Source organism: Chaetodon auriga, chromosome 12, assembly GCF_051107435.1.
Source record: "Chaetodon auriga isolate fChaAug3 chromosome 12, fChaAug3.hap1, whole genome shotgun sequence".
Taxonomy (NCBI): Eukaryota; Metazoa; Chordata; class Actinopteri; order Chaetodontiformes; family Chaetodontidae; genus Chaetodon; species Chaetodon auriga.
This window is the reverse complement of record NC_135085.1, coordinates 25,243,017-25,269,651: the sequence shown is the minus strand read 5'-3', so window position 1 is coordinate 25,269,651 and position 26,635 is coordinate 25,243,017. Positions and strand designations below refer to the sequence as shown.

Genomic DNA, 26,635 nt, shown 5'->3' with positions numbered 1-26,635 from the left:
CCATATCAGCTGGTCGCTTTTCCAAAGTTTACCCACCCTTTTGATTTTGTTCTCATGAAAGTTGCAGGACGGTGTTAGAAGATTATTGCTAACATAAACAGTAATCGCTCTATGTATCAACCTAATGTGCTGCTGGGAATACCATTATTTTCACATGTTAAAATAACCAGTTTTATCTCATAATTCAAATTAACTACATTAATGGAGAAACTGTCAATAATATTTCTAGCAAACAATTTAGATACTTTTCATGACGGCCCTGTCTGTTCTTCACTTTGTTTGTACAATTATATTGTTCTTAGTTGTGTCTGTTCATCTGTAAGTTCCCTACATTGAGAGTCAAATTCCTTGTATGTGCACACATACGTGGCCAAAAAAGCAGATTTTCATATTTACTGACATTTTAATAACTGAGTGCGGCGAGGAAAATGAGTAAAATGTGGTCAGGTAACCGTCACTGTGTAGTGCAATTCACGGAGCTGCTCAGCATGGGTGGAGTCACTGACGTGAGTGGCACCTGATTATAGTTATAGCAATTCCCACAGCAGCTGAACGCAGCACCAGGTCGGTTTCTACGGCAACGCCTGACAACAACGAGGAAGATGGTTTACAGTAAGTTAAACAACCAAGTTTAACTAGATTTTTAGCTAGTTTCCGTGAATCATATTAAGCTAACGTATGTTGCTAGTGCAGTTAGCACTAGCAGCTTTCAGTGCTGCTCCTGGATAAGTCTAGCTAACCTAGCTGCCCACCGCTGCTAGCTTTAGCGCTTAGCATGACTGCTAATGTTAATGCGCGTAGTAGCTAAAACTATCTTTATTGTTTAGGGATAAAAGGCGGGGGTACCTGTCAGCAACAGGTGAATGGAGATAAGACAAGTTATCAGAAAAAAACTCAAGGCATAGAGACTCATCGGGACTTCAGGGGATATTAAAATAAGACAAAACAGTGGCTTCACATTAGCTGAATAAGAAACCGGCTAACAAAAACCTGTGAAGGTTTTCTGGGAGTTTAATCAGATTTGTGCCTCTACCACAACATGTCTGACTTTTAGTCATCTTTGGCACCTAAAGTAATGTTAACACCAATTACTGTCATCACCTCATGACCTACCTAAAAGTTATGGATTTCAGCCAAATGTGGTTTCATATTGAGTTTGTTGTTCGTATGAAGGAAACCAGGAGCTCTGGTAGTAATAATGTGAGCTGCAGTCAGATGAAAGGACAGTGGGGGACAGTGTGTCTGCCACGCATTGGTTCATCAGTCACTGTGTTTTGTCCATCCAGTCACTGAGGACATGGTCCGCCGACGGGCCGAGCACAACGAGTGTGAGATCTGGTCCCTGGAGGAAGTTTCTCTGCATCAGCAGGACATAGAGAGGATCCAGCACATCGACAGGTGGTGCCGGGACCTGAGGATCCTCTACCTGCAGAACAACCTCATCCCCAGGATCGGTGAGTGACGATCAGTGGCCTCATGTGGATGTTCTTCAGCAAGCAGTGATGATTTACAGGGTTAAAGAAGATAAAAGACATCTGGGTTTGTTTTTAGATGTTAGCTTACGACAAGGACGTCCAGCGTCCAACCAGATTCTCCCAGTTTGATTATCGATGTGTTTGGACCTGCAAATCACAGAATCAGTGATTGTGTTTTGTAATTTATTCGATATCTAGAGAATCTCGGTCGGCTGAAGAAGCTGGAGTATTTGAATCTGGCCTTGAACAACATTGAAGTCATTGAAAACCTTGAAGGTCAGTATGCAGAACACAGACCTTCGACCACTTTATTTTTTAACTATTAATTTAAAGATTTCTGACTGGGGCTACAGCTCACTGTTTATCAGATTCATTGATTAATCTGCTTGTTTCTTTCCATTATTCATTTAAGAATTTAGCTAGAAAATGTGAAATGTACCAACTAAATGTGCATCACAGTTTACCAAAGCCTGAGGAATTATGGTCTGTCTGCTTCTGTCTGGTCTCTCTGAAACAGAAGAAATGGTGAAACCTGCACATTATCGGATTCACCAATAACGACCATAATGTTCTGTTGATCGACTGATGGTTTCACTAATAGTCTTGACCAGGTCTTCAATGATTATATTGATTGTTGTATTATTACAACAGTGAAGTAAGTATTATCAGGGAGATGTGCTCCCAGTGTAGGTGGTGCATTGCCTCAGCGTGCTGTGGGCACATCGTTATTGTTTGTTTGACATTTTTGCACTTTTTATATTATTGTTCAGTCTTTTGAATGTTGTTTTCTTATGCAGGTGCACTGAGTGCAGTGTTTAAACCACCGTCAAACTCCTTGTGTGTGCACACGTACTCGGCCAATAAAGCAGCTTCCGATTCTGCCAAGTAAAAGTACTCCGTGTGCAGTAACACGGGCCCTGTCAGTGGTTTATTATCATACATGATGTTTATCTTCCTCATCCTTCAGTTTATCAGAAACATACAAAATCAACAAACTTGGAGATACGTGGTTTTTGCTGGACAGGAAGGGGATAAAAAATTGTAATCTAAAAAGTAACCAAAGTTAAACAATATTTGCTCTGAGATGTAATGGAGTAGAAGTATCAGAATCAGTCCAGTACTGTGCGTACTGGAGCATGTGTACTCAGTTACGTTCCATGCTGACGTTGGTGTGCCGGCTTCCTGTCTTCAGGCTGCGAGAGCCTCCAGAAGCTGGACCTGACTGTGAACTTTGTGGGTCGTCTGAGCAGCGTGGAGTCTCTGAGGCACAACGTCCACCTGCGGGAGCTGTTTCTGGTGGGGAACCCCTGCACCCAGTTTGAGGGCTACAGGCAGTATGTGGTGGCCTCCCTGCCTCAGCTCAAGGTGAGTCCACCTGCAGGGCACACCTGGTCCGCCTGAGTCCTGAAGGGGCCTAGGCTCCAGGACCGGCTGCTGGGGGTTTTGTTTTCCGTCATTCTCACTGGCTCATAGAGACAACGAGGAAGAGGAGGAAACATGGCAGAGGAGAAACGATGATTTAAACAAATGTCATCTTTTTAAAGGGTAACTTAGCTTCTTAAAATCTGCGTCAGATGTCATTTTGGACATCAGTGTGTCAGTAATGATCACAAAGTTAACTGACAAAGAAATGAAATAAGACAAAGTTGTAATAGAAGTTGACTGAAACCTTCATATATAAATAACTGAGGTAAAAGTCTGTTTGAAGAGTAAATCAGCAGGTTCGGTTTGATTTTGGATGAAGAGGCTGCAAAGAGAGTCTGTGTAATTCTGATCCAGATCCTGCTGTTTGTCTCGGTCCTCAGTGGCTGGACGGGACGGAGGTCAGCCGGTCGGAGAGGATTCGAGCCTCTCAGGGACTGGAGGAGGTAAAGAGGCAAGTCTGGGAGCAGGAAGATGAATACCTGACGAGGAGAGCCAGGGAGAAAGAGGAGGCGCAGAGGAAGGCGTCAGGAGAGGAGAAAGGAAACGAGGAGAGGAGACGAGGGCGCGACATCAACACGGCGTGAGTGCAAACACTTCCTGTCACGTCAGTTGTGACGTGAAAAAGCTCTGAGTCTGCGGAGTTTGAGAGACAGTCTGAAGAAAGAAGCCACCATGTTGCATTCTGGGAAATGTAGGATCCAGTGTTTTCTTTGAGTTTTACCCATAAAAGGAACTGAACGCGTGGAGACCAGAATCTGACGCTTCGGTTTTCACCGGAAAGTTTTTAGTTTGACTCATTTAAGGAGATTCTTTGTCACACTTTTAAATCCAGTTTGGGAATTTTCACACTTTCAGATCAGTTGAAAAGTGAAAAATATGTAGAAATAAATAGAGAAAGATAGAAGAAGAGAGCGGGAAAGAGAAAGAAGACGATAAAAAAAGTCTTGTTCAGGTAAAGTAAAAACTCTGTTATTGATTATTGTGTCTTTGAGTGCAGAGTCGTATGAGCATCTCCATCGAACGTCGATCGTTAAACTGGACTGATGAGGAGATGAATGTTTCTTTCAACATAATCTCTGCTCGACGTGTTCCGCTGAACTGAAGTCACTGCACCCTTTTCTCTGCAGTCCAGTGCTGGAGGAGAACATGAACCCGAGCACGAGGAGCACCGACCTGGATGAAGAGCGGCGGGAGAGGGAGTTCTGGCACACGCCGTGCGCGTTCACTCCCGAATCTCGTCTGGAGGCTCACCGCCACCTGGAGCAGAAGAGGAAGACGCAGGAGAAGTAAGACCTCGTTTGAGATTAATCCATCACCACAGCTCCCACCAGCATCAGCCAGAGCGAACAAAACACACAGAACACAGCAGAAATAAGGAGAAAGGCTCATTCGTCACCTGGAAATGCATCACACATCAGCTGCATCAGGCCTCTGAGTTTGACACAACCGGCTGTTAAAAACCAAAATTCTCTTCTTCATGTAGAGTTTTCAATTTGTCACTTTGACTCTTTGGCTGCAGTTTACTGTTTTGGCCACTGGGTGCCGCCATAACACCAACCATCATCCTGCTGAGGCAGCCTGTCCACACTGACTCAGTGTGAGTGGATGCTGAGGATGAGCTGATCAGTATCTGCTGACACTGACACCTCATGGCCAAAAGTATACGGACACCCAATCGTTAGAACAGACCCAGACCAGAACTGCAGGGCTGTCCACATACTTTTGGTCATGTATGCTTGCTTACCTCAGTGCCTCAGCTGGCTGTAGGTGTTGAGCCATTTTTCATGAATATTGATGCTGAAATGTGCTGACGCTGCAGGTAATTTGGTGAGCGTGTGCTGCCTCTCTGCAGGGGAACAGATCGATCAATCGGTCTCTTTATCGACCACATGGCTGTGGTTGATTTGTTTTCAGGACAGATCAGGAGCAGGACAGGTGAGGCTGCATTCACAGGTGCGGTTAAGGAGAGGTTTTCAGGGTCGTTACTGCAGCAGAGCAAACTGCTGTAGCTGGAGGAGACGTGAGCAGACTCAGAGGGTCGAGAGGACTCTGCTCTGACGCTTCGTTTATGCCTTCGTGACTAATGACTCAGCTGGTGAGTTGGAGGACGCCAATGGTCGTGAATGATTTACTGACTGTGTGTTTAGGTCAGCTGTCAGTCAGAGGTGGACTGTCGGTGAGCGCTGCGTGTGAAATACACGTTATACAACAGGTAACGGAGAAAAATCCTAAAAAACAAGGTGGGGTAGTTTGTCTTATAATCAGCAGAACTGAAACACACTGCAGTCAGAATTTCTGGAGGAACTTTACTGAAACGTAACCTGAAACCCCCGAAGTCTTAGTTTAACTACGACTGTGCAGAAAAATATCCGAGTAAATACACAAAACAAAGTTCCATTCGATGGAAAACAAATTCTAAGAGATTGAACTCTCAGCTGATTGGCTCCGTCTGGACTGTGTCAGTTACCTGTTTGACCTCTGAATCATCTCTGATTTGTCCCCTGACTGAAGTACCGTGACACTTTGTTCACCACACTCGGATTTGAACTCTTCACTTTGCATGAATGACAGAAGGCGAGACTTTAATTCAGCCTGCACACTTTGCCAAGATGGAGACAGCGTGAGGCAGCTCTGGTCTGTACGGTCTGAGGTTTTTTGATGTTTTCAGCAGGACGGCGCCAACGTGACCATCAGTGAACTGTGAAATCACTGCAGACTGTAACTAAACCTCTTAGTTTCATTATGAGATGTTTGCTAAAGGCTGTGATATCAGGACCTTTTCTCTTCAAGATGACCAAAGCAGAAATTTAGTAATCAGCGTCACGGCTTCCGTCTCATAGAAATCCGTCCTCCGTCCTTTGTCCATGGCAGAGTGCGTCTGGAGGTTCAGTCCCAGGTTCAGACCAGAACCCGACTGTGCAAAGAGCTGCCGTCGTCGAAAATCAGATTGCACCTGAATGTGTCTTTTCCTGTCCTCCGTCCTGTCCTCCGTCCTACCCTCCGTCCTGTCCTCCATCCTGCCCTCTGTCCTGTCCTCCGTCCTGCCCTCCGTCCTGCCCTTTGTCCTGCCCTCCGTCCTGTCCTCCGCCCTGTCCTCCGCCCTGTCCTCCGTCCTGTCTTTTGTCCTGTCCTCTGTCCTGCCCTCTGTCCTGTCCTCTGTCCTGCCCTCTGTCCTGTCCTCCGTCCTGTCCTCCGTCCTGCCCTCTGCCCTGTCCTCTGCCCTGTCCTCCGTCCTGTCCTCCGTCCTGTCCTCTGTCCTGTCTTCCGTCCTGTCTTCTGTCCTGTCCTCCGTCCTGCCCTTTGTCCTGTCCTCCGTCCTGTCCCCTGTCCTGCCCTCTGTCCTGTCTTCCGTCCTGTCCTCCGTCCTGCCCTTTGTCCTGTCCTCCGTCCTGTCCTCTGTCCTGTCTTCCGTCCTGTCCTCCGCCCTGTCCTCCGTCCTGTCCTCTGCCCTGTCTTCCGTCCTGTCCTCCGTCCTGTCCTCCGTCCTGCCCTCTGTCCTGTCCTCCGTCCTGCCCTCCGTCCTGTCCTCCGCCCTGTCCTCCGCCCTGTCCTCCGTCCTGTCTTTTGTCCTGTCCTCCGTCTTGCCCTTTGTCCTGTCCTCTGTCCTGCCCTCTGTCCTGTCCTCCGTCCTGCCCTCTGCCCTGTCCTCTGCCCTGTCCTCCGTCCTGTCCTCCGTCCTGTCCTCTGTCCTGTCTTCCGTCCTGTCTTCTGTCCTGTCCTCCGTCCTGCCCTTTGTCCTGTCCTCCGTCCTGTCCCCTGTCCTGCCCTCTGTCCTGTCTTCCGTCCTGTCCTCCGTCCTGCCCTTTGTCCTGTCCTCCGTCCTGTCCTCTGTCCTGTCTTCCGTCCTGTCCTCCGCCCTGTCCTCCGTCCTGTCCTCTGCCCTGTCTTCCGTCCTGTCCTCCGCCCTGTCCTCCGCCCTGTCCTCTGTCCTGTCCTCTGCCCTGTCTTCCGTCCTGTCTTCCGTCCTGTCCTCCGTCCTGTCCTCTGTCCTGTCCTCTGCCCTGTCTTCCGTCCTGTCCTCTGCCCTGTCCTCTGTCCTGTCCTCTGCCCTGTCCTCTGTCTTGTCCTCCGTCCTGTCTTCCGTCCTGTCCTCCGCCCTGTCCTCTGTCCTGTCCTTGTGCAGTGAGGTGTGACCGTGAGTCTGTCAGCTGGTTTTGAGGCTCTTCTGCCCCCTAATGGCCAAAATCCTTTTCCTTCGTGCTCCTTTAAAAACGTGGTCACTGCTGACGGCCTCCTTAGCCAATCACATGTAAGGCAGGTGTGTTTGTGCACCAATCAAATCGCAGCCTGTGTCAGACTGTTTATTACTGACTCTGCAAAGTATTTGTTAAAGGCTAATTAATTTTCTGGCCGTGCCGCTAATTAGTACTCACCCTTAAGGTGACCCTCTAGCCGGGGTGTTAATTGGGTGTGTGTGTTGCACATCCTCCTCTCACTGTGCTTCCTGTCTCTCGCTCACACACACTTCCTGCCTCTCTGTCAGTGCGGTGATATCAGCTGGCAGCTGCGAGGCCTCACTCGGCGAGAGCAGCCATCAACAGTTCGAGTCGACACGCTGATGATGTGTTGTTACTCAGCCGTCGCTTACAGCCGACACATGAACACTAAACAAGCCGCCATGATTCAGCGGGGACGCGACTCCGAGGGGCTCCGTGTTCGTTTGCTTCATCGTTTCTACATTTCACTTTCGCTTCACATCTTGTGTCTGCATTGAAAAGTCGAGGGCTGGCAGGTTGTGACCAGTTCGTATCGAGACGAGTAGAAATGGACGCACTGGGTCGTCTCCGTGCGTCCCCGGTGGATCAGCGGGTCTTTACGTCCCACCAGCTCGGCCTTCTCTCTTCTTGTTGTCTTCAGCTTGCAGTAGTTTTCATTGAGTTTAGGCTTGCTGTTAGTCTGAGGTGGGTGTTGTAAACCATGATTTAAGACTGTACAAACAAAGCTGACACGTAATACATCTCTAGAATGATGAGTACACCAAACCTCCTGCAGTCATGCGGCTCCTCGGAGACTTCAGGGTCGGTCCGGGGTTCAGCTTTGTCCAAGGGCACTCTGACAGTGGAAGTGGGCTCTGTGATACCAGCGTTCAGCCTCCAGGTCGCAGGGGGATCGACCCTCCTGCTGGGCGTGATTATTAAACCTTCAGCCCTCCTGCTGCTGCTCGGACTGTCCACCTCTGTTCTGCCGGAGGACAGAAGAAATACGTTAACAGACTTTCATCTCAGCTCGGTTTTCTACTTCAGCACTGACTCATTAATCCTCCTGTTTTTATGCACATAAAAATGGAAGAAACTAAATATTTCCTTCGCTCTGCAAAGGTAGAAGAGCTGGCATATCGAGAACGAGGGGACGCATAAAGGCGAGGCCTGTATGATGCCGAGCTTTTCCTTCTACTGGTCTTCTGGAAATCTGAGACTTCAAATAAAGAAGTTTTGCTGAGCTTTTTACGGTACAACATGTCACTTGTTTTAAGCTTCATTGTCCTTAATTACCTTCTTAAGGGGCGTCTGTGGCTCAGGAGGTAGAGCGGTCGTCCACTGCTCAGGAGGTCGGTGGTTCGATCCCTGGCCTCGACAGTCCACATGCTGAAGTATCCTTGGACAGATCTGAACCCCAGAGCTGCTCCATCGCTGTGTGAATTCATATGTACGTCGCTTTGGATAGAGGTGTAAAAACTTTGCATTTTCCTGTTCTGCTGGCAGATAACTTTGCATATTTTAAGAAATGAGGGAGAAAAACTGATGAGTGCATCCTTAGTAAACACCGTTCAAATCAAATGACGGTTCTGAGTTTTCTGAAGTGTCATGTTGTTACAGATGCTGCACGTCACCTGAAGTCTGCTCTTACAGGTAGTTAAACTTACCTGTGCTGGATATCGTGATATATTTTCACTGCAGTGTTGTTAAAGGGCAACTTCACAAGTGGAACCTGCAATTTTAACATGCTGACAGTCACTTTTTTGTCATCACACAGGCTGCTGTTTGTTTCCATGTGTGTAAAGCCAGACACGACCAATCTGTTTCACCTGTCCGTCTCACCTGTCTGTTTCACCTGTCCGTCTCACCTGTCCGTCTCACCTGTCTGTTTCACCTGTCTGTTTCACCTGTCCTGGGAAAGGCTTTGGTATTTCCATTCGGCCCGCTGACCCGGCGCCACAGCGCTGACTCACTGCGTTTAGTTTTCATAACACCTCGAGCCGCAGAGTCACGACGAGCTGAGCTGCGTTCGACGATCACTGTCCCGCTGTGTTAGCACTCATGGCTGCTCCATCGCCGGCCCACAGGAAACGCTTTACGTCAGCCTGAAGGTGTCTCAGTGTTTGCTGGCTGTGCTCGTATTGTTTTCGTCAGATTAGTGGAATCAGCCTTCTCTCTTCTGCTAACACTTTGTTTCTCATGTGACATGAAGGCACTCGATCTCTTTTGAACCTGCAGGTTCATGGGAGTGTTCAAGTGACCGCACACAGAGCAAACCTCTGTTTTTGTTATGTTATTCAGTCCTCACATGAAAGGAAATGGCAGAAAATGGCAGCGAGGAGCACAAAACAGCCCCTTCTATTGATAAGGAGTCTGGTAACACCGCTGGCTAAGCCCTGTTTGAAGAGACCCCGTGTGAAGCCTAAGAAAGTCTGCTTCCCAGTCCCCATCGCAGAACCATCCCAGGCCGGCAGGCTGTCCAAGCAGAAAATCGGGGTGATGCGGTGTTGCCGTTTTTATCGTCTGTCAGAGTGCACTGACTTGATGCATGCAGTCGTGCCGTCACTGGATTGTCAGGAAAGATGAATTTCCTGCTCCTGAGGAGGATTCTGTGATAAGGTCAGCCAGGAGACGCTTCTGTGTCTCATGGCCGCTCTGTTGCTCTGAGAGGAAGGATAACACCGGACCAACAGCAGATCCAACCCGCACCGTGGAGCTGTGGCTGAGGAAAGCTGATGACGTCAGCTGATGTGGATGGATGAGATGGACGGATGGAGCTTGAAGGGTTTTCTGTTGGATGTTCAAATAAAGGCATTTTTAGAGCGACAGTGGTTACTAAAACATGATCGATAACACTGAATTAATGCTGATTCTGAACTAGTTCTACATCCCCTTCAGATCCTAAAATCTCTTTTTCAAGGACGTCCTGACCAAGACAGCAGCATTGTCTGCATTTGATCGGCCTCCACGGCGCCTTGCAGGGTGATGATGATGATTTGTGCTGCAGCAAAATTTGAGCCAGCTTCACCTTTTTTCTGGAGCCCTGCAGTGACGGGCTTGGCCGTTCTGAACTGAGTTCGAGGGCTTGGTGTTTTTACAGACTTTGGCGGCGTGCAGCAGACTCTGAAACACGCAGATGCTCTGCAGAAGCTCGTTCTGCTCCCTGAAGCTGCAGCTCTGCAGGATCCGGTGCAGATGAAGACTCCTCTGCAGACTGAAGGCTGTCCAAGCAGATCGTCCTCAGTGGAGCTGTCGCCCCTGATGTCTCCATCACTCAGCTGTCTGATGGACGCCCCGTCACACCCCCTTTGAAAAGAAGTTTCCGAGGAGGGTTTTATGGTGCAGGGAGCCTCGCTGTGACCTTGACACGTCAGCAGAACAGGGCTGAGGAGGGAGATGAGCCAGAGTGATGGCGGCGCTCCTTCCAGTCTGAAGTGGATACTTGGCCCCTGCGTCACCCCAAAACACACACAAACACACACATGCACACACAGTGGCGGACATTCTTCACCTGTGTGTCACAGACTGAAGCCACGCCGGGCAATGAGCACAGATTGGCAGCCAGATGCTTGTCTTTTTTTGACCCGTGTCCATCATTGGAGTCCTGCTCCATTAAACCCAGCTGACTGCACAGACAGGTGACAAACCACAGGCGTTAAGGTGGAGTTCGACCACGAGCCTCTTCAAGTGTGCGGAGCTCTGCTGGAGCTGAACACCTTCCCAAAGATATTCCCTGTTTTTCTGATGCTGGTGGAGAGCGCCGTGTGACGTGTTCAGCTGGGTCACCTGACGTCCACACAGCAGCATGAGGTTCACATCAGCTCCACTGTCATCAAACCAGTTAGCGAGTCCTTTGGTCGCGAGTGGAAGCATCTGCAATTTAATCCCAGCTCTTTATTATTAACTGTAATAATAATAATAATAATAAACTTTATTTACAAATCGTGGATAATTTCATCATCTCAGGCCATCAGAGAAGTGAGTGTCACAGTTCGCTCGAACTGCTTACAATCATTAATGAAACCTGTGAGGGTCCGGGAGTCGACGCTGGTTGATTTTAAAGGGTCACAGGTCGAAAGCAGCACCGCTCCTAAGCCTTGTGTGGCTTTCTCGCACACTTTCACTACTCTTTTGTTTTCACTCATTAAACCTCAGTTTAGGATCTTTCAGTCACCACCAAATCCTTGTTTAAGGTCAGTCAAATGACGAAAAACTGAAAAACTGAAAAGAAGTCAGATGGAGCAACAAACACAAGCTGTGCAATTAAAACCAGTTCAGCCAGTTTAAACGTGAAACTAGTGCTGAGGCTCTAAATCCTAATCTAAACAAGGTGCTGACCGTGTGCTTCTTTTGGAGGAGCATCTAGTGGCCATCAGAGGAACTGCAGCTCAAGGCTGAGACCTCTTTGTAAAGTTTGCTGCTCATTTCTGTGTCACACCGCTGTTTCCGTTATTTGTGTTTGTCTTCCTGTAATCCCGGGATCAGACCACACCAATCTATCCCGATTTTGAGACGATTTTGTCGTGGCTAACCAATTACCAGCATCATGACCGATGACCGATCGTGAACGACGTGCTCGTGTAGTGTGACATCTCCCACAGCGTGTGCCTGAGCGCTGACATGAAAACATGAACTTAACATCCCATCACACATTTTATCACATTCACTCATTGGACTCGGCTCTTAAGCCAATCAGGTTTGGAGCCGCAGGTTTACGACCTCTGAGTCCACGCCGACGTCTCAGACCTCTCAGTGCTTCACACGTGTTTATGCACGTTGACGGACGTTTGTCCGGGTGGGAAAACAATCAAGGAATTGAAAAATTCCTTGATTTTGTTGGACCATTGTTTGATCTGAGAGATCCTCAGTGATTACCACAGCTGACTGTACTGTATGTGTTATTAAACTGCACCGCTGAGTGCGACCCTCTCTTCTTCATGCATTTGATGTGTGTTTGATTTGTGTGCTCTGAAACAAAGCTGCACAGTGTGTATTGCTTTACATAATGTGTGTGTTTGTGTGTGCGGCGCACAGTAACACCCTGTGCTGCGTTCAGTGTGTGTCCCTTTATGGACGCTCCTGGAGGACAGGAAGCTCTGTCCTTCACCCAAAGACCTCGTATCTGTGCTGCTGTGTCTGTCAGCCTGCACGCCGCACACAGCCCGTGCTCACACTGTGCTGTTTCTCTGCAGGGAGGAAGAGAAGAAGCCGAAGGCCCCGAGGACGCTGATCACCGCTGACGGACGAGTCATGAACGTCAACGAGCCGAAGTACGTGGACACATTTTCTGTCAAAGCAGAGAAAGTTTGGATCAAGCAGCGTTTGAAGCAGTCGGCGTCTCCTTTTAGCAGCCTGTGTCTTCCAGTTTGCTCGTAGATGAAGAGCAGCCATCAGAAAACAATGAAAGTCCTCCGTTCCTCCATAACTAAGGCAAACATTTCAGCAGACCGCTTCTTAATGAAGATAATCATTAGTTACAGTCCTATGGAATAGTTCAGTGAACTCCACCTCAGCAGATTAACGGGAACATCCTGCTTTTTCATGACAGTGTGAGCGATGATTGCTTCTAATGAAATAATGGGACATTTGTGCCTCGAGAACGTTTGATGCTTTCAGGAAATGTTGCTGATTTTCTGACATTTGTGAGATCCCGGGCTTTCATTTTTATCGCGTGTTCTGAGGATCTGTGACATCTTACCTTTGGTGAAATCTCAGCTCAGCAGCTGTGTTATGTTGCGGCGGTACAGTACGGCCAGCTGTGATTGACGGTGAGGGAAATCGACCAATCCACTCAGCTGCAGCAGCGAACGCAGCAGAAAGCAACGTAATTGGTTTTGGTTTCTAGTTCAGCTCAGCCAGAGCAACAAAACACATCCAATCAACTGCTTCAATTTGGTTTCAGGTCACAGCTCCACTCACACAGTTTCCTTTCACACTTTTTCATAACTCATTTTTTTGTTTGAGACCCTCGATTGCCTCATTTTGTGCCCGGTCACACGGCTCAGACGGAAAGGCGGGTAAGAAGCGACCAGCTGCTGTGTGATTGCTTCATTTGTGGGCTTCGCTTTTTGGACTCTGGTACTGGATTGGTTCGTCTGCCATCAGAGAGCTACAGCAGCGTACCGGAGGGCAACCTGATAGCCGCGGGCCACCCCGGTCTCCCTCCATCAGCCAGCGGTTTATATCCAGAGCAAGGCCACGGAGGTCGAGGCCTTAAAACACGGCTGATTTCATTTGTAATCTGAGCCGAGGACACACTCGGGTCAGGAATGTATCCTTTGTATGATAGATGACTTCAGCAGGGAGACCGGACGGTGTGGCTGACTGCAGCCCGGGTGCTAACGGTCCACACGTCACGTCAGTAATGCTAACAGCTTCGTAAAGTTATACTCTGCAGATCGATGCTGCTCAAACACAATGTTGGATCTCGTGGATATGAGGCCAAAAAAAATACCACAGATGAAACAACTGTGTAAAATGTAATCGTTTCAGTTTAAGAACAGGACATGCTGCGATGTTATGTTCAGCTGTTTTTAATGTCTTCACTCCAAAAGGCAGTTTTCTGAACACACATTTCAATTAACATTACTTTTCTTTACAAGTGAAATATTGTATGAAAGCTGACATTTGAGCTATGAAAGCAGTGGTGCCGTCATTCCACATCTCGGCTTTCCAGTGAGCTCAAGTGTGAATCTGCTGAAGTGAAACCACAGAGAGCATCGGAGCAGCGTAAACCCTGTGGGCAGTTGAGTCGCCAGAGTGTATGTGAGCACTGAAAGCAGCCGAAAAGGCAGCTGAAAGATGATTGACAGCAGTTGAACTGTTGAGGCATGTGCACCGTGAACGGTGGTATGCAAAGATTGAAGTGGTAGAAGTATCAGTGCCAGTGCAGTGATAAGAGTAGTCAAAGGTCGCGCTGAGTTGGACTGGAGGTAGTTGAGGTGTTTGTACTGTGAGCAGTGGAAGCGGCAGGAGGTGAGCAAACGCTGGCAGCAGCTCTGTGTTTGTGTTTCTTCATGGCTGGATTCTTCCTCTCTGCTGTCACAGGCTGGATTTCTGCCTGACTGAAGACGAAGACAACGGCGCCGTCGTCTTAGAGCTGGCAGTTTACAGGTAAGAGCACGAGCCCCCACTCTCAGCAACATGGCCTGTGTGTGTGTGTGTGTGTGTGTGTGTGTGTGTGTGTGTGTGTGTCTGTGCCTGTGCCTGTGTGTCTCTGTCTCTGTCTCTGTCTGTGTCTGTGTGTGTGTGTCTGTCTCTGTGTGTGTGTGTGCCTGTGTCTGTGTCTGTGTCTCTGTCTGTGTGTGTGTGTGTGTGTGTGTCTGTGTGTCTGTGTGTGTGTGTCTGTCTGTGTCTGTGTCTGTGTCTGTGTGTGTGTGTGTGTCTCTGTCTCTGTCTGTGTGTGTGTGTGTGTGTCTCTGTCTCTGTCTCTGTCTGTCTCTGTCTGTGTGTGTGTCTGTCTGTCTCTGTCTCTGTCTGTCTCTGTCTGTCTCTGTCTGTGTCTCTGTCTGTCTCTGTCTGTCTCTGTCTCTGTCTCTGTCTGTCTGTCTCTGTCTGTCTGTCTCTGTCTCTGTCTGTCTCTGTCTGTCTCTGTCTCTGTCTCTGTCTGTCTCTGTCTCTGTCTCTGTCTGTCTCTGTCTGTGTCTGCGCTGACCTCCACCTCCACTCCCCTCACAGACACATGGACAGCTCCTTGCTGGACGTGGATGTTCAGCCAACGTACGCCAGAGTCAGCGTCAGAGGAAAGGTACACTGTGGAGGCTTGAGGAGATCTCCTTCAGGACCGGCAGCTCTTAGTTCTGACTTCTTTTCTCACACTGTTCGGCTGCTCACTCTGACCTTTCTCACAAATGCATTAATTCAGGATTTTTAGCATCCTAAAGGGCAGCAGCAGAGATTTCGACACACGTCTTAAATCTCTCTCAGCTTCTTATGGTTATAGGTCAAACATTACTCAGCAACTTTTTCCATGGTGGAGATGTCCAGAGTCACTCTGCTGATTCTTATCTGACGCAGGCCTCCACAGAGTTCGAGAACAGACATCCAGCTCTTAAAGACAAATGCTGCTGCCGTAGTGGAGCCGCTGACAACTGACTGACGATCTCTGTCTTCATGTCATTTCCGTACAGAGGTGTTTTATTTTCACCTGTGTGTCTTCAGGAAAAGTCCCCTGAGCTCCAGGCTCAGTTTCATTTCTCTTACATTCATACTGGAGGGAGGCCAGTTTAACCACAGGCTGCGGCTGCCAGCCAGTGAAGGTCTTTGCTGAAGGGCACTGCGACAGTGGCCGGCAAGGAACCATTCTTCATCCAGCCAGTTTGAGGATTCAAACCAACGACCTTCTAGCCTTCACCAGCACAAATATTAATGAGTTCAGTTCATGCTGATGGAGGTGACTGATGTACGTAGATGAAAGGTTTGTTGGTCTGTGGCTTCCAGAAACAACAGTATGAGCTCAGGCTTCTCGCTGTAAGGCCTTGATGCGGCTGAAAAGTCAAAGATCTTCTCCTCCAGACTGCAGCAGCAGCAGCAGGCGTCCAGCCAGAGCCTCTGCAGGCTCACAGCCCTCAGTTAATATTACACTCTGCAAAGTCACAGCGGCTCTGCTCGAGGCTGTGCAACAATCCAAAAACTGGTGCTTTTGAAAAGACGGTGGAAGCTGGAGAAAGATTATCTTTACAGCTGAGAGACACCAGCGGTGCCTGCACATGTTTTTTACGCCCAGCTGTCGACCCGGTGCACCTCTCCGGGCTGGTTTGCATCACTAGAACGATGTCACACCACTATACTGATCTTTTCGTGGTGAGATTAAAAATAATGGAAGAGCAGCTTTCTGTTCAGGCTTAATACACATTTACTTTGCTATACATTTGAATAGGAGGTTAAAGAAGCAATAGTTTGGGCTAAACCTCGTTTATCAGCCGTCTTCATCAGTCACACAGCTCTCTGTCCCTCCCCTCTTTCTCCTCACGTCCCAGTCTGTCGACACATGCAGTGATTCATGTGATTATAGGCTGCTGTGTCTTCATAAGCATGATGCTTGTTGCTGAGTCGGGCGGAGAGACGTGTGATGGATGAAGAGTCAGATTTAGAGAAAATAAAAGGCTGTCAGAAGCTGCTGTATCATCAAACCTGCTTCTCACTCTGACAGTGTCCTGATACATTTAGGGAGGAGTTTATTGCACCTGCTGGAAGTCGTTTCCTGGCTGTGAACTCCAGACTCTTTTTTCCAAAATGGCAGCCATCCAGTGCAAGACTCTCCCTAGTAAATCCAAAGCTGATCGGCCGAAGTGTCGATGTGAATAAAGTATGACCTGTGATCACCTGAGCTACCACCTGAGGGGGTTCATTCATTCATTCACTCATTCAAGTTGAGCGTATTTTGTGTCAGGTCTTCATTTCCTGCGCTTTATTTTGAAGGGTCACAGTAATTTAACAGCCCAGCTGTGAAACAGCTGTTTGTCCACACAGAAATCCAAGAGGTGTCGTCGTTTGTTTCCTAAACACAGAACTTCTTCAGAGTCCCGATCCCCCTCAAGCTCGTGTGTATGGATGCTTGTTTTATGCCAGGGGTCAGCCTGATTGGACGGTTGTGTGATTTACGCAGTGATACATCAGCTCAGGCCTGTAAAGGCGTCGTGAATATGAACCGGTTCAGAGGAGCGAGGATCGACTGGAGGAGCGGCCTGTGAGGCCTGTATATCAAGCTAGCAACAGCTGACAGCTTTTCTCCTTCTCTGCTTCCTGTTAGCACGGTTTCCCCTGAATCCCCCTCGGAATGAATTAACAGTAGATTGAAAAATGAAAACGTCTAATTTTATGCCCATCTTTCCTCCCACGTGGATCATTTAGGTTTTCATAGGATTTCGCTGCAGTGATTGATGGCCGCTCTTCTCAGCTGGAGCTATTCTGGTCACTCTCCCAAGTCTTTTCTGGAAAGTGTGCCTATAAAAAGGCCCACTAATGATTAAAGTCATTTGACACAGTGGGACAGCGGCAGTGCCAGATCAGCGCATTAATCTTGCTAATTAAAGTTATGAATAATTTACTCTGCAGATATTTCAGATAGTCCTGCCTGCTGAAGTGAAGCCCGACAGCTCGACGGCTCAGAGGTCCCAAACCACCGGACACCTGCTCCTCACCATGCCCAGGGTACGTCAGGCCGCACGCCAGGCTGGAACACATGCGCGCCTCGGCCAGGTACAGGGAGCCTCAGCACGAGGCCCTGAAAAGGCTGAAGGGCGGGCCGAGTGGAGCACATGTCCAGCTTTCAGCAGCCGAAGTGTCAGTGCAGGCCTGCCTCTTCTGACATGCGCTGTCTTCACTCAGGAAAAGGTTTTTCTGTGTGTTCATGCAGTTTCTCATCATCAGCGCTGTTGGTGGTTTCGTGTTTTGTCTGTTATTTGCGTCCTGTAGGGGGCGACGACAAAATAAATGAACTGAACATGATGGAATTTGAATCAAAACTTAATAATTCTCCTTGAAGGAAAACTTCAGAGATCTCATTGACTCTGTAACGGCGTCACTGATGAACTTGCGAATGTTTTTCTGTGATTGTTTTGCTTGTGCCAATGAAGATCAGGCGTTTTGCACTCTGAAGAGTAATGAAAGACCTCTTTAATGTGTCTCTGAAGAGAGACAGGTGCTGACACGCACAATCAGAGCTGCTGCTATTAATCCTCCATATGGCGTCTGACACAGCCTGCACCAGAGCGCCTGTAAACGGTCCAGAAATGAAAGCGTGGAAGCTGTTTGCAGAGAGTAAACACGCTTTCTTCTCTGTCTTTTTAGGCTGAAGGTGAAATCAAAGTGACAGAGACCGTCCCACATCCACCCAGAGCGTGTCAAACCCGACGCAGCGGCTCGCCTGAGGACAATAAAAGGTAAAGATATCCTCGATACCCACTGCAGCTGCAACCCTGAAGATACCGACGTCCTTATGATGCGTGGACAGGAAGGAAAATGAACACGTTAGCATGTTAGCATACGTTATAAACATAATCATCCCCAGCTTCTGAATCTCATTCCCAACCAACCAGACAGGGACTGCTTCTTCCTGTCATTCGTGTCTTTAAGATATTCTAAAACAACGTTGTTGACAAAGTAAGGAAGCACATGGAAAAAGAAAATATAGCCTATAACAATAAAGAGCTGGCAAAAAGACAGAAGCACACATAAAACAATGAACATAAAGACTTAAAATTAACAAATAATGTCCAAGGATATAGAAGATGATGCAGCATGTTGATTACTGACCAATAATCCTCCTAATCAATGATTTCTTTGTGAACTCGTTGAGAAACTCCACCGTTCAGCCACATTAAAACCACCCGCCAGAACAGCTCTGACCTGCTGGGGCGAGGACACGGGCTCTCAAGGGGTCCTTTGGGTCCTTTGGGTTGGGGGGATGGGGGCCTCCGTGGACCGGGCTCGTCTCATCCTGCAGATGCTCGGTCCCATTGAGATCTTTGGAATCTGGAGGCCGATTCAGTTCCTCGGGCTCTTTGTCGTGTTCCTCAAGCTGTTCCTGAGTAATATTTATGGTGTGGGGGGGCTCAGTGTCCTGCTGGGGGAGGCAGCTGGGGGTGTGGTGGTGGTGCTTGCAACTGTGTTGAGGTCGGTGGTAGCTTTGGTGGCGTCAAAGTGCCGACCACGTGAATGCCAGGGCCCGAAGTTTCCCAGAGGAACACAGCGTTGTGACGGGGTGATCAGCGTCGGTCACCTGACCCGCCTGGTGGCTGTAAATAATAATAACGCATCCCCTGCTGTCAGTCACCAGAGTTGAATTTCCCCACATTGGTCCATGATGGCATGACCAGAACTGTCCAATGACTGAGCTTCCTGTCAGTCCACAGTGCTTCACGCTGACTCCTCTTGGTGTGTGTAATCAGTCAGTGTGAACATAAAGTCTGAGCGCAACGAAAAGGGAACGACGGATCGTTTTGTCCTGATTTGGACCAACTGAGCAGCAAAAAAGAGACCAGAAAACTGTCAGTAAACATTCTGTCGCTCAGGTACTGCTTGAGGTCAAGTTGTACTCCTCTGTTTATAAGGCTGTTTCGGTCGTGATGGAAGTAAAATAGTATGAAATACTAAGTTTGCAGTATTAATGAGCCATAAAGAGCCGCGGCCTGCAGGCAGCTGTGTTTGTGTGAATTCATCAGAGTCAAGTGTTGGTCTCTGTTGGCCGTGGTGTTAGTCTTTGTTTGGCCTTGAATTCAGTGCGCACATATTCAAATGCCTCCAGCTTATCAGGTCCCTGTTGTCCTAATTACAGGTGCCTGTTGTATTTTAAATGCTCTGCATGATTCATCTTATGGACCATGTTGATGATCGCACTCTCCCTGATAGTGACGGCGCGCTGCACACAGATAACCTTGACCAGAGCTGCAGCATCACACAGCTCCTCACATGCAGTAAGGTGCTTTTACTGTGGGGCTTCAGTCCCAGCTTCAGGCATTCTGGCTCCTTCTGCTCTTATTTAATGATTTACTTTTTTATTTTGGATTAGAATTCATATCTTTTCTTGAATGTGACCCGTCCAGAGATCCCGTGCTGGGACATGGGATAGTTCTGCTGAAACAAACAGAACTAAGGAACAACTATAACTGAAAAAATAACAATTTACAGCGGGAGAGAAACAAGGACAACAAAGCTGGACAAACATCGGTGAACAGCTTAACACTGAACTCTAATGTACATACATGTAGGTGAAACAGGAGGCCTATAAAATGTATAGAAAAAGCATCAAGCAGCGAGATTCAACTCAGCCAAAACCTCAACGCTTATGTGGCTTTCTTTAGGTTCTTCTTCACTGCTCTCCATCCAGAAGCAGACAGAATGGTTGTTCTGAGTGAAAAGTTTCATTTGGTTCACATGGTCTGATCTAAATGTGGATCACATACATTCTACATGTGGTCAAGAATCCAAGGAGAGAACAGAACAACAGAACAGAGGCGCAAAGCGAGGAGCAGTCAGCGCTGGTGAACCAGCTTTCTGAGTCCGTGTCGGTGTTTTCACATGTTGTACCGTATTTACTCCACATTTTTAAGGCAGGCTGTATTTTTGGCCACACTGTGGATCCAAGGATGGTCGGTCTGTCAGTCCACTTTGGTCCAGAGTGACTTATCTCGACAGCTGTTGATTGTCATGAACTCTTCCAGACGTTCATGGTCCAGATGATGAACCCTAATAACTTTGGTGATTTAATAACTTTGCCTTTTTTACTCATATAGTCTTTTTTTTTTTAATCTGTCCATCACGGCTCTCCCAGCTTTATGGAGGTACAGTACTTTATCATATTGTTTGGTGAGCATGTTAGCATAGCGACATTAGCCTTTAGCTCAAAGCAACAGCGTGCCTAAGCGTTTCTGACTGTGGTTTGTGAAACAGAACCTCGGAAACTGCTTTCCATCATTTCCATACGGTATAAAATGAATGTGCAGACGTGAAACTTGCTTACGCTGCTTTAATGATGGAAAGAAAACTTTTCAAATCAATCTGCACTTACATCCGCGTTATTACAACTCCAATGCCTCTCTGGCAGGAACAACAGCAGACACGATGTTCGCTCTGATCGATTCGTTTTGAAGATGCTGCAGCATGTTTTGGAAAATGACAGTGATGTCAGCACTCTTCTGAAGCACTGTGAGTTCTCAAAGCAGTACTCACCTTTTTGGTCCCTGACACTTCCCCAATTTGGTACTTACCTGTTCATGTATGTGTGCAGGTCGACGCCGAGTGGTCGCCTCTGTCACCGTCTGTCATCGTTACTGTTAGCGTCCCTTCAGGCTCCACTTGGTTGTATGTAGCTTTGAGTCACATCCTTGTTTTTCCTTTTTGGTTAAATAGGTTGTTTACAGCGTATCCGGATTGAAGCATGGGTTTTTACGGAGGCGTCACAGAACTCGAGTCTACAGCTCATCCACACGGCGACTTTGAGCTGGCTCAGTGAGGTTTAGCTTAGCTTAGCTCAGAGCTCAGCGGCTTCACCTCTTAACGACCACATCAGTCCGCAGTGCTGTTTGAGCTCCGCTTCCTCTCCTTGCCTGGAGGGACACTCGTCTCCACATTATGATCATTAGCATTTTATGAGCGCGAGCTGCTTCTTGTCCTTCATCTGGCCCCATCAAACACAGCGAAGAGCCCCGGCGCCGTCCTATATCCTCAAATTAAACATTCGATAAAAATGCTAAGCTGCTCCTGCACCACGGCAAGGTGACAGGTGAGCAGCACTGCCCGCTGCTGAGTTATTACATCATTTAATCATAGTGGCGACCTTTGACCCCTGGCTTACCCACACATTCAGCATTCAGCCTCCGGCGTGGATGGAAATGGATCTGAAGGCCGTGAATAGGTTTGAAATGGAGCTGCTTGATGACACAAGGCAGGAGAATGTGTGAATTGTACCACGGAATGGAAAATCAAACATTATCTAAAGCCCAGAGCTCATGTCGGCTGAGACGGCGTCCCAGGTGATTCTGAGGGGTCAGAGGTCACGGTCATCTGGAAAGCAAGTGAGTGCGTTGTTATATTTAAGTCAGCAGGCTCCCGAGCAGCTCGAGGTGAAAGGACTTCAAACTGTGGCTGCAAATAACAATTATTTTCATGGTCAATGAGATTTCATTCTTTTCATCACAGTAATCAACTGACAAACCATCCGATCCATGAAACACCAGAGAACGTCAGAGGATTCAAAGTCCCGCGTTTAACGACAACTCCATTTACTATCGATCAGCCAATCAAAGAACAGTCTTCAGCACTGTCCCAATTATCAGCAAACCAGACAAGAGTCTTCAGTCAACCACTCAATCAACTCATTGATTAATTGACTGATCGTTTCAGCTCTTCTTCTTTTGATTAATGTCACTATTTAACAAACTACAGTGTAGTTTTAACTGATGCAAGTGATGGAAAAAAGTACAAAAATAAGGTTGTAATAAGCTGAAATTGTCCTTAAAGAGTCTCTTTTTTTTCTCAGAGTGATTTGAAATCCGTTCATGGCAGTTCATTGCATGTTTTGCATATCTGGGGTCTTTGCAGCCTCTCATAATAATGCATGAGTCAACACTTCCCATAATAAATTGAGCCAGCGATCGTGTCCCTCAGGGCTGATTTCTTTACAAAAGAATAGCCACTGTGTTCAACCCCTGACCCCGTCCCCGTCCCCGTGCCCGGCCCCGCCCCCTGACCCCTGCATCAGCCAGCCGGCAAACTTCACAACAAATGACTTTATCAATATTTCAGCGCGCAGTCTCCAGCTCTCTCATTACAGCGTGTTCTCTGTCTGATAATACGCTGTGAACGGCGGAGGCTCTGCTCCTCTGTTGACGGTCCACAGACCTCATTACCTGTGAGATATGATGACCAGCGGGCCTTTGCCTTGGGTGGCCCATTACAGAGAGCCATTCTGGACTTCCTAACCAGCGGAGGAGCCCTGGACTAATGACTGCATCCATCTCCCACAGAGAAGTGCTGACGATTAGGTTCACCTGCCCGTTACTGAGACGAGCGCTCGAGCTAAACTTAGATGTCGTAAATCTTTAACCCCCTCCTCATTTGAATTAATAAACTGTGGATTCATTATCTCATCTCGTCAGTTAAAGGAAACTTCCATGAACAGAATACGTTTGCATCTGTTCTGGGCTGTAAGTCAAAAAGGATCTTGATCAGAGGGCTGGGTTGGGAACAACCAGGTGACGAGTCAGGATCAGCTGAACCCACTGGTCACACCTGAAGCGAGTCCTCGGTCAAGTCATTTTTCAGTGTTTTGGCTTTGACACGAAACTCTTTTCGATCCTCCTTTCGACCCAAACTTTACATGTACTCTGTGCAAAGGCCGCTCTTTTTAACAGCTCGTCCAAGTTTATTGTGACCCATATTTCTGTTTATTGTTAGGCTGCAGTAATTATGATGGGAGGAGACGGCTTAAGTCAAAATTCAGCTTTTATTGAGTACCAAAAGTCGTTGTTAAGAGTGGTGAAAAATGCAAGAAATTGACCGAAAACACCAGAAAAAATGTCTGCGGTCAGGAGGAGCCGAGTTGGTAATGATGAGATGGTGTAACGTTGGATTTAAAGTAGCAGCTACAAGCAACACGACTAACACTTGTTAATCAGCGTAAACAGCTGAACGTAAGTAATGTACTCTGTCCTGTTTCGAGACGATCCACGTCTGAAGTGGCGTCTCACCGGACCTTTGAGAGCGGTTACCCGAGCAAACAACCTTTTTCTCGAACAGGCTGCAGGTGCAGTTAAAACGCTGTTTGGACACTGTGTCTGTTAGACATGTCCTTTCTAAGAATAGACGCTCTCTTCCTTCACTATCAGCAGGAAAAGGGACTGAATTACTTTCCAATTTTCTCGAGCCGAGCTGTAATTTTCCTGCTGCAGAGTGAATTGACTGCAGTGAATGAAGCACCAGTGTGCTTACATATACAGAGTCTGTCCTCTGGCAGCTTTATTCCCCTCTCAATAAACAAGTGGCAGAATGCACAGAGTGATGAAGCAGCTCCTCCTCCTGCGTCCTGCTGCTGTTTATGGTCAGCTGCTGTGCAGGAGATTAAATTCTAATTGCCACGTCTTCCTGGAAAATCAGCACATTTCATTAAGATCCTCGCCTCTGCTGCTCGTGCAGACTGATAGCTGAAGCATATTTACAGCCGTCAGTTTCCAGGCTGATTTAAATATCAGCCTCTCATGGAGTCGACAAGTGCACAGGCAGTTTCTTGACTTCTCGGGGTTTAGATAGTGAGACAGAAACCAGATGAAAATCTGATGTGGAAACGTCCATTTCATTGTGTAGCTGCAGCGGCCGTGGAGCAGTCCATCGTATGGCGTTGTTAGATAACGAGGTGCTCAAGAGTCCAGAAGATAAACATGGAGTGCCATCAACACGCAACCGTGTGTTTGTTGTTCAGAAACAAATACTTTCCACTGAACAGCTTCAGGCGCAGCCTTGTGCTGCTGCTTCAGTCTGTAATTATTCTTATTTCTTATACTTTGTCTCGCCTCCTTTGTTCTTGTCTCTTTGTTTTTCGGTACGTCGTTAAATCCAATCGCCCCTCAGGGTGAACTGCAATCCTCTGACTTTTCTTTTAGCGCCACCATCAGGTCAAGCTCTCACTTTGTCCAGCTGTAAAGACATTCCCATCAGCCTCAGCTGGACTTCGTGTTTAGCATTAAGTAGCAAAAGTTAGCATGCTAACACACTAAAGTAAGCTCAAAGTGCCTTACACACACACACACACACACACACACACACACACACACACACACACACACACACTCAGTAATCAGAAGAATCCCCAGAGATGACTTTAAAATCATTGGACACTCACAGCTGTGAGTCCTGAAGTTTAAACTGACAAACTGATTGATGGTGAATGGACTGACTCCACTGCTGTGGGATGGAAGTGATGAGTTCAGAGGAGAGGTGGGATCAATTTGATTGGACAATCATGACCCTGGAGATGATGAATGGATGTCACTCTGCTCGGGAACAGGTCGCACTGAACTCAGCTGCAAAAGAAGTCTGCGTGAAGTCACTTCATCTCCAAAAACCTCAGTGTTTTTAGACCTTTGGATGCCACTGATGATGCTTTTCACGATGTGACAAAAGAAGTCAAATGTTAAATGTTGTTGAAACTCAAGCAGCCGTACAAGAAGTTTGTCTCTGCAGAATATGATCTAAAACAGGCAAATGTATAACTTAAACGTGATCACAGCATTGGTAAACGAGATGGTTTCATGTTAAATGTTGGTGCTTGGCAGCCGATGACGAACGTGTTCATCAGGAAGTAAAAGAAAATAAAAACACCTGCATCTTTTTGCAGCGTGCTTTCTTCAGGTATTCATGACATCACAAACGCCGTCTGAAGGGAACGAACGTCCCCCTCAGATCATAAACATGCCACACAGAGCTACAGGAGCCCAGCACGCGTAGGTTTGAGGCTTCACGCAGTATATAAAGCACCTGGAGTGGACCGAACAGACCCACAGTCATATTTATAGGCTGCCCCCCCCCATGTGCTGTGCCTCTGAGCCGTATATCATCAATGCACATCGGTCCCATATTGACTCTGTACAGTCAGTCACGTTAAATCTTGAAACTTCGACGTCTCTGCACCAACGTTACCAGCAGAGCCGCCCGGTGATTCATCGCACTCTGACGTTTGAGTAATTCTGCGTCTGCTAATCCTTTTACTCTTGACCTCTGTGTCACCTCCATGACGAGCAGGTGTTGATTAAATTAGGTCAGATAGAAGGTAACTGTTAGCAGGTTTACTGCTCCCACGGGGAATCAATGCAGGAAGTGACTTCTGTGCTGCTTTTCTAACCAGCTTGTGTTTTTTATATCGAGGCTGCTGAAAACACTTGTGATTGGCTGGCAGGTGGCATGGAGTCAGATCAGATCAGATCAGGTCAGATCAGATCAGATCAGGTCAGATCAGATCAGATCAGATCAGATCAGATCAGATCAGGTCAGGTCAGATCAAATCAGATCAGGTCAGATCAGGTCAGATCAGGTCAGATCAGTTAAGACCTTGGGAACTGTTGGCCTTGTCCAGGACTTCCCAGGTGATAAAATGTTCGACTTAAATTTTACTTTTTGAAGAGTGTGCGAAGTACACTGTGCTGTTTTTGTCACCTTCAGGTATACTTATGTGTACTCAGGTAGTCCTTGAGTATACTTGAAGTGTAAATAGTTGCTAAAGAAAATCAGGATTCATGAGTGTTCAAAACACACTCGCAGTACTACTGTAACATATCACCAATGTGTTGGAAAGATACTTAAATATACTTCAAACGAAGTGAAATTAAAGTACACTGACTCAGCATGCTGATCGTGGACTACAGAGGACTTGAAAATTTACACTTGATCACTACTTTGTACTTCACACTTACCACTGAAAGTACTGCAGAATGAGTGCGTTTGTTTTTGATGCGTAAGACGATGATGTCATCAGCACCTTCACTTTGTGGCTCTAATCAAACTCGTTGGATCGTTTCTGGGCTCAGCAGCTTAAACTGAGCGGACCTTTAAAGGCGTCCGGTGCTGTGTGACTTCTCGTGAAGAGAAGAAGAAGTCGTGTTTTTGCCTCTGACTTAATTCACTCGCTCATGTTTCAACAGAAAAGATCTCGTTCCTGAGAGGCTGGAAGTGGACGCCAGCAAACACACGGCCGTCGACCTCGCCAACATCGTACCTCGACGGAGCACCGAGGAAGGCCCTCTGGAAACATCCGGAGCCGCTCCGCCGACCACCTGCAGCTCCTCGGACGGGTTTGTGGACGACCCTGATGTCCCCCCACTCATTTAAGACTTTAAGAAATAACATTTAACGCCAACAGCAGCTACTTCCATCGTGCTGGAACCCAGTAAGGCTTGTAGAATTAACTGGACTGTCACAGCTCACTAACAGGGTCATTAACCTACAACCTGTTTGCCAGTATTTCCCACCCCGACACGCCTTGAGATGCAAAGTCAGTCCACTTCTTTTCAATAAAATGGCCACAGTGTGAACATCATGTTCCTGTTC

The 26,635-nt window shown here is 47.5% G+C and overlaps 1 protein-coding gene across 1 annotated transcript; it reads left to right on the top strand.

The window, feature by feature from the left end:
* Positions 1-559: 559 nt before the first annotated feature.
* Positions 560-26,619, top strand: dnaaf11 (dynein axonemal assembly factor 11). Its single transcript, XM_076746070.1, has 12 exons — positions 560-612; positions 1,287-1,454; positions 1,674-1,751; positions 2,668-2,840; positions 3,281-3,480; positions 4,028-4,186; positions 12,289-12,366; positions 14,144-14,209; positions 14,774-14,843; positions 17,153-17,248; positions 17,888-17,979; positions 26,230-26,619. The coding sequence occupies exons 1-12, from the start codon at positions 603-605 to the stop codon at positions 26,414-26,416; spliced, it is 1,377 nt and encodes a 458-aa protein (XP_076602185.1). The 5' UTR covers positions 560-602; the 3' UTR covers positions 26,417-26,619.
* The last annotated feature ends 16 nt before the right edge of the window (positions 26,620-26,635 follow it).